Source organism: Bos mutus, chromosome 5 (assembly GCF_027580195.1).
Source record: "Bos mutus isolate GX-2022 chromosome 5, NWIPB_WYAK_1.1, whole genome shotgun sequence".
Lineage (NCBI taxonomy): Eukaryota > Metazoa > Chordata > Mammalia > Artiodactyla > Bovidae > Bos > Bos mutus.
The window spans coordinates 108,117,210-108,135,969 of NC_091621.1; the positions used below are offsets into that span (position 1 = coordinate 108,117,210).

At 41.8% G+C, this 18,760-nt stretch overlaps 2 protein-coding genes across 2 annotated transcripts in view; one reads left to right on the top strand and one right to left on the bottom strand.

The window, feature by feature from the left end:
* The window catches only part of SLC25A17 (solute carrier family 25 member 17), a 43,345-nt gene extending 24,927 nt beyond the window's left edge, over positions 1–18,418 (top strand). The window contains exons 5-9 of the mRNA XM_005899460.3: positions 9,392–9,508; positions 10,469–10,614; positions 10,703–10,798; positions 12,962–13,044; positions 16,921–18,418. Coding sequence (XP_005899522.1) covers positions 9,392–9,508; positions 10,469–10,614; positions 10,703–10,798; positions 12,962–13,044; positions 16,921–17,068 — 590 coding nt within the window. The 3' untranslated portion in view covers positions 17,069–18,418. The remainder of the gene's footprint in view (positions 1–9,391; positions 9,509–10,468; positions 10,615–10,702; positions 10,799–12,961; positions 13,045–16,920) is intronic.
* LOC102270028 (small ribosomal subunit protein eS27-like) lies at positions 903–1,320 on the bottom strand. The gene has a single exon (XM_070371525.1). It carries the CDS (start codon positions 1,220–1,222, stop codon positions 1,064–1,066), a length of 159 nt encoding a protein of 52 aa, XP_070227626.1. The 5' UTR covers positions 1,223–1,320; the 3' UTR covers positions 903–1,063.
* Positions 18,419–18,760: the final 342 nt, after the last annotated feature.

The window sequence follows — 18,760 nt, forward strand, 5'->3', positions numbered from 1 at the left end:
CATTAACCTGATACTGTGAAAATTTAGTTACTGTCTGTTTCTTCTTAGTGGAATAGAACACTGTAAGATATAGAGCAGTATCTTATGTATACCTCATATGTATGAGGTATATATTACATATGTAAGATAATATATGTTGCAGTTATATAGCTGTGTTTAGTTATTATATGGGCTTCCCTTGTGGCTCAGCTGGTAAAGAATCCACCCACAACCCGGGAGACCTGGGTTCAATCCCTGGGTTGGGAAGATCCCCTGGAGAAGGGAAAGGCTACCCACTCCAGTGTTCCGGCTTAGAGAATTCCATGAACTATATAGTCCGTGGAGTCGCAAAGGGTTGGATACGACTGAGCTACTTTCAGTTTCACTTTAGTTATTATATATACATATATATTCATATACATATATATTGTTATATATACATATATTCCCCCTCCCTTGCTAAATTTTCAGTAAGAACAATTCCTAACGTAGTAGGAGCTCAATAAATATTTGCTGAATAAATAAAGTATTTGTTGAGTTAATCAGAGTTTTATTAAAGAGATGGGAAAAGAGTAGATCTATTTCCTTTTGTGTGTGTGCTTATCTATTTAGTTTGTATCTCAATTAATTTATTTAAATGTTGTCCATTTAGTGTTGGTATTTTGTGGACTTATTTTTTGATATATTCTTTGAAAAATTACAGATTTGGAAGCTGCACAGCTGAATAATGTAAATGTCCAATTGAAATGCAAATGATCTGACTGAAAACCAGTAGCCAGGCCAAGAGCATTCATGGCCCAGCTCTTCCTCTTCACCTTATGAGACCACTGCTACTTTTCATTTGGTCTCTGAGCCTTTCTTATGCTTAGTAGTCTTATTTTAGTCTTTAGTTGATTTTTATTTTTATTTATTTTTTTTGCCCATAATCAAAACTTTATTGAAAAACTGACACCAAAATAGGAGAGTGTTGCTGTATACCTTACAAAATTAAATGTAATTACATTATCTTGGTAGATTAACTGGAATTACTGAACTGATAAGGCTTTCTGTGATAGAACACAAATTCAAGAAGTTGTGTGGATCATTAGTGTTGCTTCCTTCTAAATGAACAGCCTTCTGTGAGTCTGGCCTTTCCTCCTGTTGGCTGGCACAGCACTGTTGAACAGCCTACGCAAAGCACTACTGTCTGAGCATGGCTGAAGACCGTGGTAATCTTGTAGCAACCTGGACATTTTACATCCATGAAGTAAGAATTTGGACTTTGAACCAGCCATTTCTTTTTATGTTTTTTCTTTTCCTCGTCCAGGGAAGGATGCAGTAAATCTAGGCATGTTGATCCTTTCGCAAGCCCAGCCCGTGCAGATCTCTAAGGCGACAACCCCAGCGAGCAGCACGCGACCTAGTCTTTAGTTGATTTTTAGATAATAAACTTTCCCTTGTACCAACTTTATTTTTTTTAATTGAGATATAATTGACATATAATATTATATTAATTTCAGGTTTACAACATAATGATTCAGTATTTGTGTATATTGTGAAATTAACACTGCAACAAATCTGGTTAACATTCATCATCACACATATTTACAAATTTATTTCTTTTCTTGTGGTAAGAACTTTTAAGGTTTGTTCTCAGTAACTTTTAAATATACAATACAACTTTATTAAGTAAAGTCACCTTGTACATTATATCCCCATGACTTATTTATTTTATAACTGGAAGTTTTCTACCTTTTGACTACCCTCACCCCCAACTCTGGGCTTCCCAGGTGGCTCAGTGGCTAAAGAATGCACCTGCCTATGCTGGAGGCTTGACTTGGATCCCTGGGTGAGGAAGATCTCCTGGAGGAGGGCATGGCAACCCTCTCCATGGCAACTCTCTTGCCTTGAGAATCCCACGGACAGGGGAGCCTGAAGAGCTACAGTCTATAGGGTTGCAAAGAACTGGACACGACTGAAGGCGACTGAGCATGCATACACAGACTCCCAACCTCAGCCAGACCAGCTTTCAAATAAAGAGTGTAACGCACTTTCTCTGAGGAAATGAATGAATAAGTAGGTAGCTCAGGACAGAAATCTGGAGGTCTTCATAGAGAGTGCTCTCTTTCCCTCTGTGTCTGCTCAGGCTTCATGAACCACCAGTCTGTCTCTTAAAGATCTCTTGAACGCATGCCCTCTTCTCCATGTCCATAACTGTTTCCCCAAATCAAGTATTACTATCCCTCACCTGGACCATTGCTCTGCTATGATCTCCTTGCTTCTCAAGTCTTTCTCACTAACACACTTTGCACAGTTCTGCTCAGGTAGCCTTTCTAGAAGAATAGTTTTCAGACACTTATAATTTGAAGAACTCAGGTTTGAAATTTGTTCACTGAAAAAAAAAAAATCAGAATAAATCCAGCCTATAGAGAGGGGATCTTCTTTTTTATATAACTGCAACAAATGGAAGTCTGGTATGATCTTTTATTCCTGAGACTAAATGTTTGTAATACCTTGATTATATTAGTTTCCATATATATTTACATTGAAAAGGTTATGTCTCACTGTCAGGGACTAACTTAGGTAACTTTCCATGAAACTACTATTTTATGGAATATAGGATGAAATCTTCTCCCTTGTGCTTGTCCAGAGCTATTTGTTTGCTGTGTCTGGCTTCCCGTTATACATGAGGTATACACCACCCCTTGTTACATTCTCTCGCCGTGAAGTGAGAGTCGCTCAGTTGTGTCCGACTCTTTGTAACCCCAGGGACCATACAGTCCATGGAATTCTCCAGGCCAGAATACTGGAGTGGGTAGCTGTTCCCTTCTCCAGGGGATCCCAGTCCAGGGATCGAACCCAGGTCTCTCACATTGCAGGTGGATTCTTTACCATCTGAGCCAACCAGGGAAGCCCTACATGCTCTCACTGTACTCTGCTGATTTCCTTTCTGACTCTTACACAATTTACAGTTACAGTAGATTCTCCCACACCTAAAACAGCTAGCCCAGTATGGTAGGGTGGTTAGCTTTTAAAAAGTCAGTAGAAGTATGGAATGTCATAAATGGCCCATGTGCCTTAAATATTTTATTTTAACCTAAGATATATGAATATATACTTCTCTAATTTTCTGTATGGCCAAGGCATATCCACTCATTGATGGGAGTTTTGTGCTTTTTTTCTGGTATGAAAGTGAAAGTCGCTCAGTCGTGTCTGACTCTTTGTGACCCCATGGACTGTACAGTCCATGGAATTCTCCAGGCCAGAATACTGGAGTGGGTAGCCTTTTCCTTCTCCAGGGGATCTTCCCAACCCAGGGATTGAACCCAGGTCTCCTGCATTGCAGGCAGATTGTTTACCAGCTGAGCCACAATAACCTGTGCCTATAAATGCTTTGTCTACTGTAACAGATATGACCGACATAAACAGGTTTGAGAAAAGGCATAATTCACTCTTGGTAAGCCTCGGCCCCCGTGGGATGGAAGTAAAAGAGCATGGGGACACTAGAGCGTAGCCTCCAGGCCGCAGGAGCCAATGTGCCGTGGCCTCGTCAGAATGTCCGTAAAGGGAAAGAGGAACACAGGTTTATCTGGTGAGTCCAGTATGTGGAACTGATTAAAAGAGAGCCCACTGTGTTGGTATCATTCTCATTCATTTATTAGTACATTCTGAACTGTTTTCTTGAGAGTGTGAGAAAAGAATGGAATTGACGTACAGTTAGAACCCACGGGTCTGCGTGGATTGTGAACATCATCTATTACACGTCTTGTCAGAGAAGCAGTTGAGAACTGCTGTTCTGAGGTCTGAATCAGATTGTTAGGCCCAGCCTCAAACCCTTCAGTCCCTGCCGCCTGCTGATAGGATGATGTCACAGCGCCCTCAGCAAAGAAGACACTCCCTGCCTGGTACACATGCAGGATAAGGGTCCCCCGTACCACATCTGCTGTGGTACTGCTTCCCTCCCTAGCTTGGCCTTCCTGTGCCTGTCCTCCCAGGCCGTGATTCCTTCCTCGCCAGCTGCTGTTGTCAGCCTGAAGCAGTCTTACTGCTCTTTTTTGTCTCGTTAACTCCTGTTCATCCTTTTATTCTCCACTCACGCCACCTCCTCTTCAGGAAGCCTTCCCTGTTTCTCATACCCACCACCCCCAGGTTTATTCTGGGTTAGGTGCCCACCCTCTGTGCTTCAACTCAGTGTATACCTCTAAGTGCTTACGCTACTGGATAACAGTAGTCTGCATATTTGTCTTTTATCTTTTACTGCTGCTGCTGCTAAGTCGCTTAGACCCTCCTTAAAGGCAGAAATTACTTTAAAAAAAAATCTCTGCATATCTAGTACCTTAATGCAGTGGCTGATACACAGAAAGTGCTGATTAAATGTTGAATGAATTAAATTTTTAATGTTGTTTAAGTCAATTCAAAGGACTGCAGTCTTCCCCATTTTCTTAAGTGGCAACTCTCATCTTCTAGTTGCCCTACCAAGAGTCTTGAATTCATCCTCTTTCTCTCTGATCCCACCCCCAGTCCATGAACGAATCCTATTTCCTGTTTCTTCTTATGGTATCTAGCAGTTAGCCCCTTTCCCCTACTTGTACTACCCTGAGCCCAAACCACCATTGAATCTTGCCAGGATTGTCCTCAGAGTCTCCTAACTGATGGCCTGCTTCCTTCTTTGTCCCCTTCAATACGTGTTCAACACAGCTGCCAGTGTGATCACACTAAAGCATAGAGGGATTGTATTATTCCTCTGTTCAGAGGCCTCCAGTTGCTTCCCTTCTCACTCAGAATAAAAGCCAGAGTCCCCAGAGCCCAGTGTGTCCTGCCCACCTATCCGTGCCCCTCACACCACTACAGCCACGCCAGCCTGAACTACAGCCCAGAATACTTCTCCCTCGGGGCCCGTGAACTTGAAGCTTTTTCCTCTTCCTGGTTCCTGCGTGGTTCGCTCCCTCACCTCCTGTAAAGTTTTTCTCCGAATGGCTATACTGTCTAAAATGGAGTCCCTTTCTACCACCAAAACTCTATCTCCCTCCTCTGCTTAAATTTCTCCTTAACTTTATCCTCTGACATACTACGTATTTTCCTTATTTATCCTGTCTTACACTATTAGAACATAAGCTTCACAAGGACAGAGATTTTCATTTTTTGTGTACCTGTTGTATCATCAGCACCTACTTAGCACGTAACATTGTATGGGAAAACCCGAACGAATTTTTTTGCCAACCCAATACTAGACACACAGTACATATTTGATGAGCAAACCATAGGTGACTTACTTGCAGGTCATAAACATTTACTTCTCCTAAAATACACATAAAGTTACTTAAGAATTGCTAATTGGGCTTCCCTGGTGGGGATCAGTGGCAATGCAAGAGACTCGGGTTCTATCCCTGGGTCAGGAAGGTCCCCTAGAGAAGAAAATGGCAACCTACTCCAGTATTCTTGCCTGGAGAATCCTATGACAGAGTAGCCTGGCGGGCTACAGTCTGTGGGGTTGCAAAGAGTCAGACACAACTTAGTGACAGGCTAACTTTTTACTCTTCAGTTCATATCTCAGGTAAAAAAACACCTAATGGCTGGTTTTATATGTTTCCACTTGCTTTAAGAAGGTAGATTTAATACCAATAAGAATAAAACTTCTAACTGCTCTTGGAAAGAATAGACTTTTTGGGGTGATAGTGAATTCCTGTCTTTTGAGGTTTTCAAAAATAAAGTGAAAGTGAAGTTGCTCAGTCGTGTCCGACCCTTTGCGACCCCATGGACTGCAGCCTGCCCATGGGATTTTCCAGGCAACAATACTGGAGTGGGCTGCTATTTCCTTCTCCAGGGGATCTTCCCAACCCAGGGATCAAACCCAGGTCTCCCGCATTGTAGGCAGATGCTTTTACCATCTGAGCCACCAGGGAAGTCCCAAAAATAAAGTGAATAATCACCAATCCACTTGGTGATTGCATTAGGTCCATGGGGAACGTGTGACTGTGTCTAGAGATATTTTTGGTTGTCACAGCCAGAGGATGCTCCTGGCATCCAGTGGCTGGAGGGCCAGAGACACTGCTCCACACCCTACACATCTGCACCCCTGCCGCCCAGACGTGAACAGTGGCACAGTTGAGAGACCCTTGGTTAAATGATTTGTATAGTCCTTGATGATTCTGAGATTCTTTGATGATAGGTCCTCTCTTTTTCTGAAGGTAGGGAATTCCTTGGAAATTACTGTTAGGAGTTTTAACTTCTCCTCATAACATGTTTTTATATCTTAATGCCTACGAATTTTTGTTCGTTTGTTTGGCTGCACTGCGGGGCTTGTGGTATCTTAGTTCCCTGCCCAGGATGAACCCCTGCCCCTCAGTGGAAGCGCCGAGTCCTAACCACTGGACCCAGGGAATTCCCCAGTGCCTACGCATTTTTACAATGAGAACAGCTTTTTTCTCTTCCTTCTGTGAGCCCGGTCATTGTATTACCATCACTGTAGGAATGAGTTACATCATCTCCCAGGAGAACTACGCACAAGTGCTATTGTTACTCCGGCTGTGCTAGAAACTTAGATTTGTTACTATTTACTGTATTTTCACAGGAAAAAAACCCATGTAGCTTAATACCCTGGAGAAGAATTTGAGCCCAGAACCTGACAGATAACATAAATGAAGATACTTGCCATTTTTATGAAATTGGAATTTTTGTCAATAACTCTTTTTGAGTGCCAATGGTATTATCATTGTTGCAACAGTTGAAATTAATTTCCTGCCTTTATGCCTTAAATCTGGTAAGGCAGGCTTGTTCCTGCAGTGTATCAAGTCGCCTTCCTTTGTAGGGAGCCAAACTCTTAGATTGGTGACCTTGATCTGCCATTTTCTTGTCTCAGCGGTCATTGCACATGTTCCCCAGAAGAGCACCCAATTAATGTTCTCTGTTTTTGTTTTCTGTCCTTAACTCAGGAGACTCACTGCTAATAAAACTTCGTTTTCAAGATTTCAGAAGTAAATAGCTGTGTTCCAATTATTCCCTGAATCAGTGAATGATTTTAGTATGTTCAGTAGCTGTTCTTCATCTCTTATTTTTGATTGTGTTTTCCGGTAAATTATTTTTTATGAACAAAGAAAGAAAATAGAATCACTCGAATTGGAAAGAGAACAGTCTCCTATTCTTAAGTAGGTAAAGTATTGGTATTCTCATCTTAGAGCTGAAATAACGGCCATGACTTGGAACTGGTGAAATTTCCTACACATAAATAAGCAGACAGCTTTCTTTATTCTGCAGCCATACCCACTGTACCTTAGTAAGAGTTGAAATCGCTCATCATATTCTTTTGCAGCTGGTTTTTCCTCCACAGAGAAATGTCCTTTGCTTGCTTATGTAGGGTACAAGTTTTTGTCTTGGATCCTCAAGTGTTTTCTCAGAATTCATAAAATGAAAGTGGTTAAAAAGTAACCTTTCCATCTATTTGGCTTAGAGTATGAACAAAGATCTTCTCAGATAAAAAGCTTTGAAGTACAGAATGTTCTTACGAGGACTTTATATTCTCTTCTGTAAATGATATGATGCATTTTTGTACTTGACATTGTCCTTAGAATCCTCTCAGTCTTTCAGCTCATGTGGGTAACAGGATAATGTAAGCAGAATCCTGAATAATGGCTACATCTTCATTTAGCTGCATTTCCTCTGACCTGTTCTGTGTGTGCCTACCTCTCGAGTAGAACATGAAGGGAGTTTTTATTTCCAAAGAATTTCTTTAATGGGCGACCTATTTCGTTTGTTTAGAAAGGTGTTTGCACTACAGTACCCGCGGAAGCTTGTGATCTCTGGTTCTGAGCTTGCCTGTCTTCGTCTAAAACAAAAGCAGCAGACTGCTCAGTAGTACTTTCCACTCTGATTTTTCGGACTGTTGGTTTTTTTGTTAAGTGATGTGTACATTATATTGAATAGGAATACGTTATAAAGTCTGGGCAGATGAGTGTGTATTGATACTCTTTTATCTTGGCCTCTTGGGCACTGGTGCTTTTTTAAAATGAGACTTGCAAGAATCTTAGTTACGACTTTTTCAGATTATGACCAGTATCTTGACAATGTATGAAGATTTTGAGTCATAACTAAAGATGACTCCTTGGTGTTATATGGAAAATTCTAACAAATACAACTCATAAAACGATAATGCCTTTTGAGAAATATGTTCTCATAATGTTCCCGAGAGAGAGGTGCCAAAATGTCTTGCATTCCACTAATGAAAATTCAGGATTCGGATTTCCTGGCATTTTCACCAAGTTTATTAACTTTGGTGTTATCTGTATAGTATGTTTGAAATTCCTTAAATCAAAACATCCTTAATCTTGCTCTGTTGCTGTGGTTGTTGTTTGTTTTTTGATGGCACCATGGGGCTTGCGTGATCTTAGTTCCCAGACTAGGGACTGAACCCGTGCCGCCTGCAGTGGAAGCACCAAGTCCTAACCCTGGACCTCAGGGAATTCCCAATCCTGTTTGTAAAAGATTTCTCTTCTTTACGATTGTGCCTCTCACTTCTGAGCGTGGCCCGATAGCTTGGTATATGGTTGTTGGCTGAGTTTGTTCATTAGTTTACTTGTTAAACGTTTATTTAACACACATTTATAAAGTATATACTGTGCGTCAGGCATTTTTATTACAAGTCTGTCTGGTATTTTTCTCTAATCATTTCAGGACTGATGAGGAATGTCTTAATATCTCAAGATGGTGCTAAAATTGGGATCGTGTGTTTTCAAAACAGAAGCACCTGGCTCGTTGTATTGTTCCACTCTGAGGCCACCTTGGGTGGCCAAGATCCCCATCCTTAAGCTTGTAAGAATCACGATGCTTGTGAAGCTGTTGCAGGTGTTTTTGTGATGGTTCATAACGACTGCTTGCTGCCTGCCTGTCCTAATTCCCCAAGTGATGAGGAACTCTTCTGTGAGCCTCTAGTCCCTGTCGAAGTCCCTTCAAATGTCACACTTTCTCCCACCTGTCTTTTATGGTACTGGATCCGTACTCACTTAAAACCATGTGAGCTACTTACGTGAGAGTTGGAAGGTGTGTGTTTTATGTGATATTGTCATGGACTTATTTAGCATGTGATCAAGAAATCAGTTCCCCCATCTGAAAGCTGTTTTTAAAAACTGTGTTTAAAACTATATCAAAATTGCTACTTTGGATGCTGCATAAGTTGACAGATTGCCTCTTAGTGTACAAAGGAGGAAACTCTGCACTCTCCTCCCGTGGCGAGGCGCTGCTGCCGGCCAGCCCGCTCTCGGCAAGGCTTCTGAATTGCTTCTAACAGTGGTGGCTTGTGTTGTACCTTGGCACAAAGGGACACCTCACCTCAGGTCTCCTAGTAGGTCAGCAGAAAAATAACTGGAACAGGGACGTGTTTAGCTTTAACATAAAGGTTACATTTTGCTTTCCCTTTGTCTCACCCCCTTTCTCTTTACAGGGGTGGTGAATGTGCTGCTCACAACTCCACTCTGGGTGGTAAACACCAGACTGAAGCTGCAAGGGGCAAAATTTAGGAATGAAGACATTGTACCGACCAACTACAGTGGTATCATTGGTGAGTGTCTTTTGGATGTGTTCCTTTTTAAAGGTTCTCTTTTCTCTTTGTATCTGGAATTTATCAGCATGATAAGGACAGCCTCAAATCTCAATGTCCAACAGTAAGCATTTGTTTAGCTCCTGTGTCTGTGGATTGGCAAGGATTTGATTCATCTAATATGACTCCAGCCTAGGATTCTCAGCTCCATGTGTCTCTCTTCCATTTCCTGGGACCAGCCTCAGGATATTCTTCTCTTGGTGATAGCAAAAGCACAGGAAGACATGCCTGATCATACAAGCATATTTCAAGCCCCCGTTTGCATCTTGTCTATTACCATCGTCTTGGCCAACACACTCCCAATGGCCAAGCCTCAAGACAAGGGATAGAGAAATATACCGGTGGAGTATAGCCCATAGAGCGAAGGTGGGAAGGGATGAATATTTCTGAAGAATAATTTGCTACTTTTTCTCCCCCAGTGTTGTCTTTGAATAAAGATACAAAATTAGTGTCTGATATCTTTGAGATTCTACTTTTTAATAGTATCACACTGCCAGTTTCTTCTTCCCCATCTTTCCCTCTTTATAATGAGGACAGTGATTTTCTTAAAAGGCAGTCCTATAAAATGAACTCTGGAGAACTGTCTTATCTTTTTCTGTACTGGCCTTCACTGTGAAACCCACAGGCTGTCGTTCCCCATTCTGTCTGTGTAATACAGAGAGCTCAGAGGTGGAGATGATCAGTACTGAGGAAAACTTGACCTGCTAACCCCAGATTTGTCAGGAAGGGTTGCCAACAATTGAAGTTAGTCTCTCAATAACTCAGTGACTGTCAGTATCTGATGATTCTCCAGAAGCAGTTAACGGATTAACTTGTCATTGCCAGAAGGAAATCTTGATAGAATCAGTCTGGCCTGTGTTCTGGGCAAGTTGTCTTTCTAGTTAGGGGATTGTCCTCAAAGGGACTTGATTTCTCGCTTAGATGCTTTTCACCAGATCATCCGGGATGAAGGGATCCTGGCTTTATGGAACGGCACCTTTCCCTCCCTGCTGCTGGTCTTTAATCCTGCCATCCAGTTCATGTTCTACGAAGGCTTAAAACGGCAGCTTTTAAAGAAACGAACGAAGGTAAGCCCTGATCTTGAAAGCTGCAAACAGCCCCTGACCCCTTCTCACTGTGTGGACTGATGCAGTTCGTTCTTTCTTTGCCTTGCAGCTTTCTTCCCTGGATGTGTTCCTCATTGGTGCAATTGCCAAAGCAGTCGCCACCACGGTCACCTATCCTATGCAGACAGTACAATCAATTCTGAGGGTGAGTGCTGGGCTTCTCCTGCATTTAGACAGATAACATTCTAAAATAATGTGGTTTCTTTGTTTGAAGCAGTGTTAATAAAGCCGTGAAGTGCTCCAGAGCATTTCTCAGCCAATTTCCCGTTGTTTGATATTTTGCTAACTAGTCAGGCTGTCAGTTGGTTTTCTCTTTGGTTTGGAACAAAGTTTACACTTTGAATTTCTTTGGTCACCTGCTGTCTTAGAAAATCCAAGTATGGAGGAAGTTCTTTAAAGACCTCAGGAACATAATAAGCTTGCTTCCTTCACATTCAGGTTGATTGGCCTGGTGCATAGGGTAGATTTCCCTTTACAGAATCAGAGATTCATTCAGAAGGAATGAATGATGTAGCTTTCCTGAAGTATTTTCAAATTTCTAGTTTCTCATTCATTCAATTATTTATTCTTTGAAATATTTTTTTAAGTACCCATTCTACGAGCAACTGGGGCGCACGTGGTGAATAAAAGCCATAGTCCCTGCCCTTGGGAGTTAACCGAGGAGAGAGCGAACAAGTAAATCAGCATAAATAAGTAACTGCAGATTGAGGAAGGAGCTATCAAGGAAGTAAGCCACATTCTGTGATTTAGTGGAGAGGGCCACAGTGGGGGTCTTCTAAGATGGCACGATTGGGGTGGGTCCTCTGAGGAGCCCTGTGTAAATCAAGACTTAAAGGAAGGTAAGGACCCAGCCATGCAAAGAGCAGAAGAAAGAGCTTTCCAGGTAGAGGGAACATGGTGTACTAAGAGCTTGATGAATCCTAGCAACTGAAAGGGAGGCCACTGTGGCTGGAGGTGGCTCAAAAGGAGATCAGAAAAGAAGCAGGATGGCTATGAGTGATGACTGGATTTTATTCTCACTGCAATAGGAAACCGTTGCAAGGCTTTAGACAAGAATAATGTGATCTCATTTATAATTTGAGAAGACTACTATGACTATTCAGGATAAGAGAAAAGGGAGTTTCAGGTTAGGAGGCTATTTTGGTCACATGTGTATGAGATGCGATGGTGGAAAGGGAGGGATTCAAGTTGTGTTTGGGAGAAAAAATTCAAAGGACTTAAACCGATGAGTAAAATGGAGGCGTTAATGAAAGTATTTTAGTTTGAAAAGATTATTCCCTTCTGTTAAAAGTATTTTTACCAATGGACTATTTTTCAATTGGTACTTAATATAAAAGAATTTCAGTTGCAGTCAAATAAATGTATTTTGACATTTTTATAATAGAAACATAACATGCAGAGCTTGGACTACAGAGATTCTAACTGATTAATGTTTGTCATAACTTCTTAAAAGACTAGAAGCCATTCCATCAGTATCTAAATCTTCATCCTGGGCGTGATTTTTTCTTTTGAGGTAGAATTTTCCCCATGATTCTCTGTAAAAATGAAAACTCTCATGCTTGCTTCACTGGAAAAAAATTCTTATTTTCACTTATTTCATTGAAATATTTCATTTGTTTCATTGAAAAAATAGGATTAATGAAATCTAAATCTAAAAAAGCCACCAGGGGCTTCCTTAGTGGTTCAGATGGTAAAGAATCTGCCTGCAGTATAGGAGATCCAGGTTCGATCCCTGGGTTGGGAAGATTCCCCTGGAGAAGGGAATGGCAATCCGCTCCAGTATTCTTGCCTGGAGAATTCCATGGACAGAGGAGCCTGGTGGGCTACAGTCCACCAGGTTGCAAAAGAGTCGCAGGACACGACTGAGCGACTAACACTTTCACTTTCACATATTAAAAGGGTATTTTTATTACCATGTGCTGTAAGATGTTACTCCAACATAAGTGGAAATTAAGATTAAAAAAAAGTGATAACAGGGCTTCCCTGGTAGCACAGTGGTAAAGAGTCCACCTGCCAAACGCAGGAGACTCGGGTTTGATTCCCCTGGGAAGGTCCTGCATGCCGTGGAGCAGTTAAGCCTGTGCGCCACAACTGTTGAGCCTGTGCTCGGCAACAAGAGGAGCCGCCGCAGTGAGAAGCCCAGCGACTGTAACCAGAGGGTAGCCCCGCTCAGTGCAACTAGAGAGCAGCCCGCGCCCAGTGACAGAGACGCAGCACAGCAAAAAAAGAAACAAGTAAATAAGTAAAAATTTTTAAAAAAGAAAGCGGTAACAGATGGTAATTATTTGTCTTGTTCCTTCTTCCTTAGTTTGGACGTCACAGACTCAACCCAGAAAACAGAACACTGGGGAGTCTTCGGAACATTCTCTATCTCCTTCACCAGCGAGTAAGGTGAGCTTTGTAGATGTTTCACATTCTGTCCTCTCTTTTAACAGCTGTCTCTGCCAAGAAGTGGTTGGATTTGCTTATCTTGTATTTTTGCCTTGGCAGCGGCATCCTGAAAACTTCTCCCTTGCCTGCTGTGCTCAGACATTTCTCATTTAGGAGCTTAGTGACACATGAGAGCATTTAGGGAAATTGTGGAAAAGTTCATGTCCTTGGTTCTTCGTTAGTTAGAAATATTCAGGACTTTTTTAGAAAGGGAATCCTCCAGTGAAATCCTGCCGTTTGCAACAACATGGATGAACCTTGAGTGTTTTGTTAAGTGAAATAAGTCAGGCCGAGAAAGACAGATGCTTTGTGCTTTCACTCAGTGTGGAATCTGCAGACAGACAAACTCATCAGTGCTGAGAACAGATGGGTAGCTTCCAAAGAGGAAGAGGGTTTGAGGGTTTGAGGGCAAAGTGGGTGAAAGGAGTCAGCTGTATGGTAGCAGCTGATTATGGGACCTGTGGTGGTGATCACTGTGCGGTGTATAGAGAGGTCAAGTATAATGCTGTACACCTGAACCGTGGCATTTCCCTATAGCCCAGTTGGTAAAGAATCCGCCTGCAATGCAGGAGACCCCGGTTCAATTCCTGGGTCGGGAAGATCTGCTGGAGAAGGGATAGACTACCTACTCTAGTATTCTTGGGCTTTCCTTATGGCTCAGCTGGTAAAGAATTCACCTGCAATGCAGGAGACCTGGGTTCGACCCCTGGGTTGGGAAGATCCACTGGAGAAGGGAAGGGCTACCCACTCCACTGTTCTGGCCTGGAGAATTCCATGGACTGTTTAGTGCATGGGGTCGCACAGAGTCGTGCATGACTGAGTGACTTTCACACCTGAAACAAAGGAGAGCCCTCCTGTAATCTAATCTAGAGACTGCTCTGCTGAGTAGTGCTCCATTGATCACGTATCCCAAAACCCCTTGTTAGAAATAAGCAGGTGTCAGAGAGCCGCAGTCATCATGGGAAAGGGAAGGAGGGTAGGCAGAGGAACAACAGCTGTAATCTCAGTTACGACAACAGTGATGATGATGGCGAGGGGAGTTAGCGTTTTTGAGCTATTATGTGGCAGACACTAAGCCAGATGCTCTACTTGGGTAATCTCACTTAATCCTCACAACAGCCCTTTGAGGCAGGTACTGTCGTCATCTTCCCATTTCTTTTAAAGGGGAAATCAAATAGGTCAGCACCTTTGAGGCAGAAGCTATTATAACTTTATTAGTGTTCCTAGAGGTAAGATATTTTAAACTAAGTTTATTATAAAAATAGAATATGCTTGGGATAAAAAATCAAAGATAAAGAATTGGTGTAAAGCTGAAAAAACAAAAATGCTGATCATACCAAGTGTTGGCAAGAATGAGGCAACTAGAACTTTCCTATGCTGGTGGGAATTAAGAATGGCACAAGCATTTTGGAATGCAGTGTGGCATCTTCTTATAAAGTTAAGCATACGCCTCCTATAGACCCAGCCATTCCCTTTCAAGGTGTTTACCCAAGACAAATGAAACATGTCTACACAAAGACCTGTGCATAAATGTTAGTAACAGCTTTATTTGTTAGAGCCCAAAACTGGAAACATCCCAAATGTCCATCATTGAATGAGTAGGTACAAGTTGTGATATACCTGTACAGTGGGATACTGTTCAGAAAGGAAAAAGAAATAATTATTGATACATGCAAAAATGTAGGTGGATCTCAGAATAGTTCCGCTGAGTAAAAGAGATCAGACAGAAAAGAATTCATATTGTATGATTCCACTTTCATGAATCCACCTGCCAGTGCAGGAGACGGAAGAGATGTGGGTCCAATCCCTGGGTTAGGAAGATCCCTTGGGGAAGGAAATGGCAACCCACTCCAGTATTCTTGCCTGGGAGCTTCATGGACAGAGGAGCCTGGTGAGCTACAGTCCATAGGGTCGCAAAAGAGTTGGACACGACTGTGCACACACACATGCTCATCACTCAGACTTAGAAAATGATCTACAGTGACAGCAAAGGAACGTGAGGACAGCGTCCTCCTGGGGATGACGGATGGTGGGTACGTTCATGACCTTGAACGTGGTGATGGTTCACGGATGTACCCACCAGTCAAAACTCGTCAAACTGAAATCATTTAAACTTCAATAAAGCTATAAATACATGCATATCTACACTGTTTTCTGTCTCTTTTCCAGGAGATAGTCACTATTAAAAAGTATATGTATTTCCAAAATACTGTATAAAAAAACATATATTTTCCACTCCATTTCCAGCCCCCTCTCCTCTCTGGAGAATAGTAGGTGGTGCTGGAAATTCCCAGCTTCTGATCTTTGCTTGGTCTGTCTGGTGACCAGCCCCACCCAGGAGTCCAGCACGGATCACCTCATTAGAACAGAAGACACTGCTGCCACCCAGGACTTAAGGGATTTAGGAGCTCTGTGTCAGGAACTAGGATCAAAGACCAATTGTTAGAATAAAGAAATGTTCCTAGTGTTCTTTTCACTTAGGAAATTATAAGCAAGAGCTCCTAAAACTCTGTGCCAGGAACTGAGGACAGGGACTAATAGATTTTTTTTTTTTCTGTTATCTCCTAGCAGACCTCACCTTGAGAAATACCAAGGTGGAGTTTCTTGGGTTTCTTGGGGGAACATAAGTTAGCCAGTGAACGAGACATTCATGAGTCAAAGATTTTCATTTCTATTTATCACATGATTCACTCCAAATAATAGGTTTTCACACATAGCAAGTATGTAAAATGTAGAATAGCTCCTGAATGGAGCACTTGACTTTTAATATCTCAGTCCGCATGCGTGCTACATAGAGCCCTGGAGTTGCTGATGAACTAGCAGATGAGATTAATTCACTCTCAATAATTAGCTCTGGAGACATCATTTACTCAGCTTCTGTTTCTAGCTGAAGCATTCTTCTCTGTTGTTGGAGCAGTCGTTCTAAAGGGCTGGTGTCCAGGCGGGCCTTGTCATCCTCATCACCTGGGAGCTTATTAGCAATGCAGATTCTTGAGTCCCATCCCAGGCTTAATGCTTCGGAAACTCCGTGGATAGGACCCAGCAATCTGTGGTTCACCGAGCCTTCCCAGTGATTGTGACATACACTAAATTTGAGAACCACGGAGTTAAAAGGTCAAATGTACAGAAAGACTCGGTATTGGAGAGATTTTCATTCCTGTCACTTTCTCTAGTTCTGTTCAGGCTGCAATGATCTAAACCAATTGGCAGCTCTCCTACCATTTAGGGACTGTTGCTGCTGCTGCTGCTAAGTCGCTTCAGTCGTGTCCGACTCTGTGAGACCCCGTAAGCCCAGAGACAGAAGCCCACCAGGCTCCCCCGTCTCTGGGGTTCTCCAGGCAAGAACACTGGAGTGGGTTGCCATTTCCTTTTCCAGTGCATGAAAGTGAAAAGTGAAAGTGAAGTTGCTCAGTTGTGTCCGACTCTAGCGACCCCATGGACTGCAGCCTACCAGGCTCCTGCGTCCATGGGATTTTCCAGGCAAGAGTACTGGAGTGGGACTGTTAGGTTGAAATAACTTTGTTGAGAGAGCCTTAAAAAGTCAAGATCTAAAAGTTCTTTGTTAATCTTAGATGTTGGCATTAAAATGGTTTTAGGACTTTAGGATCTGTACCCTCTCTGTGAGAACCTATCATCATTCCGCTGATTAATCATGGCTTTGAAGAAATAATCAACTTTTGTCAATTCCCAAGCACCTTCAAAGATAAAGTACTTAAGTAACAGAAGTCTGTTAATATCTAAAACTTTGATTGCTTCTTTTGATCCTAAGAAGAAGCCTTTGCAAAGTAGTATGTTTCTTTGAAAACCTTTTGTTTTTTCCTCATCCCTTCCTTTCAGGCGTTTTGGAATTGCGGGACTCTACAAAGGCCTTGAAGCCAAGCTGCTGCAGACAGTCCTGACTGCTGCTCTCATGTTCCTCGTTTACGAGAAACTGATGGCTGCCACCTTCATGGTCATGGGGCTGAAGAGCACGCGCAAGCACTGAGGCACCTCTCAGCCCCCGGCGCTCAGAAGTGCTCCAGACGGGGGGCGTGCGTGATTCCACTGTACTTGCCCCTTCCTCTGAGAAGTCTACCCTCATTGGCTTGAGATACATCCAGGGTTGTAGCCAGCTTGACTCATTACCAACTTAACTCTTTTGATGGTTGGTTGAGTTTTGTGGAGGAGGTTGGACCAATGGCCATATGAAAAGAACACATGATCAAAAACCTAAAAATGAAACTTGATGGGGATTTATTGATTTTCCTGAAGGGAATGGACTATTGCTCTCATGTATAATCTTCTCCAGTTAAAGTCTTTTTGAAATTTACCAGCTATTCTCTTTCCCTGAACCACCCCCCGGCTCCAGGTTCTACAGCCGATTTGCTACCATGTAATTCTCTTGGTATTCTCCTCCTATATACTTTTGCACGTCTCCATCTGGGTATTTTCCTCACTAAAAATGTTATGACTATGCCACAGGCATGCCTATTATTCTTGAGCTTTTTTTCTCCTGATTCAGGAAAGATATCTTCTTTAGTGTGTGAGCTATTTATTTTGTGGGGGAAATGAAAATGATTAATTCCAAATGATTCTCTTATAAACTGTAAGCATCACTTATTCTTTCGTATCTGACATAATTAAAAAATATTTATTTTGAATCAACCTTTTCACTACAGAATTTGAGGTTTTGTGTTCATCCATATGGGCCCCAGTAAATTGTAAGCACAAAAGCGATTCTTCAAATTTGCCCTTTAGAGTATTACATTGGGTTTACAACCAGCTGGTAAAAATCACAGAAAAGGGAAAGGGAGCAGATACCTTGTTTAGGCTCTGGAATACTGTCTTCTTTTGTAAACTCATGGTAGAGGCTGTATATTTTGAGAATAAACTTCTGGTTAAGGTTATTTCTGTTTGAAAATGTTGCTTAGAGTCCTGCTACTCAAAGTGTGGATCCCAAACAGTAGCATCAACATCACCTTGGGAGCTTGTTGGACATGCCATCCCAGACTTTCTGAATCATCCTCTGTGTTTTAACAAGATACTTACGTGATCTATACTCATCAAAGTTCAAGAGAACTTAGAGCTCCTGAGTCCACCGAAGATGCAGTTGGTTTCAATTATGGAAACCAAACATCAATATCGAAGGAAAGGTAGACTAATGTATTATATTAGAGCATCCTGTGAAAAGACCAGAAGTTCTGTCATCATTTACATTCACCTCACAGCGCATGTTCAGGTTGGTAGGACTTTCATTATGTGGTCAACAATGAATTTTGACGTCTCAAGGCACTCAAGAAGCAAACCCTCTTGACATGAGTAGAACAGCAGCTTTTTTAGACCTTATTTTAGCCCCTATATCAAAATGACAGGTTTTTCATTTATAAGTCTTATTCAGTCAATTAAAGTAATAATGAAGTGTCTGTGTCTATTCTATACTAGTATTTAAGTTCAATTTTGAGAGTGGAAATTTATTTTCTCTCATCCTGGTGGTAATTTCAAAATACATGATTATTAGACTAGTAATAATCAAAAGATCATTGTGTTGTTCTAGAAAACAAAACCTAAGAGGAACTCATAATCAGAGAACTAGACTGAACACTTCTCTAAAAGCTAGAGAATTGGCCCCACTAACTGCTTTTTATTTTATTTATATATTTTATTTTTTAAAGTGTGTGTGTGTGTGAATGTGTCAAGG

Coding starts and splice junctions, on each gene's coding strand:
- LOC102270028 (XM_070371525.1), bottom strand. CDS start 1,222: ATGGATGTAAAATGTCCAGGTTGCTACAAGATTACCACGGTCTTCAGC.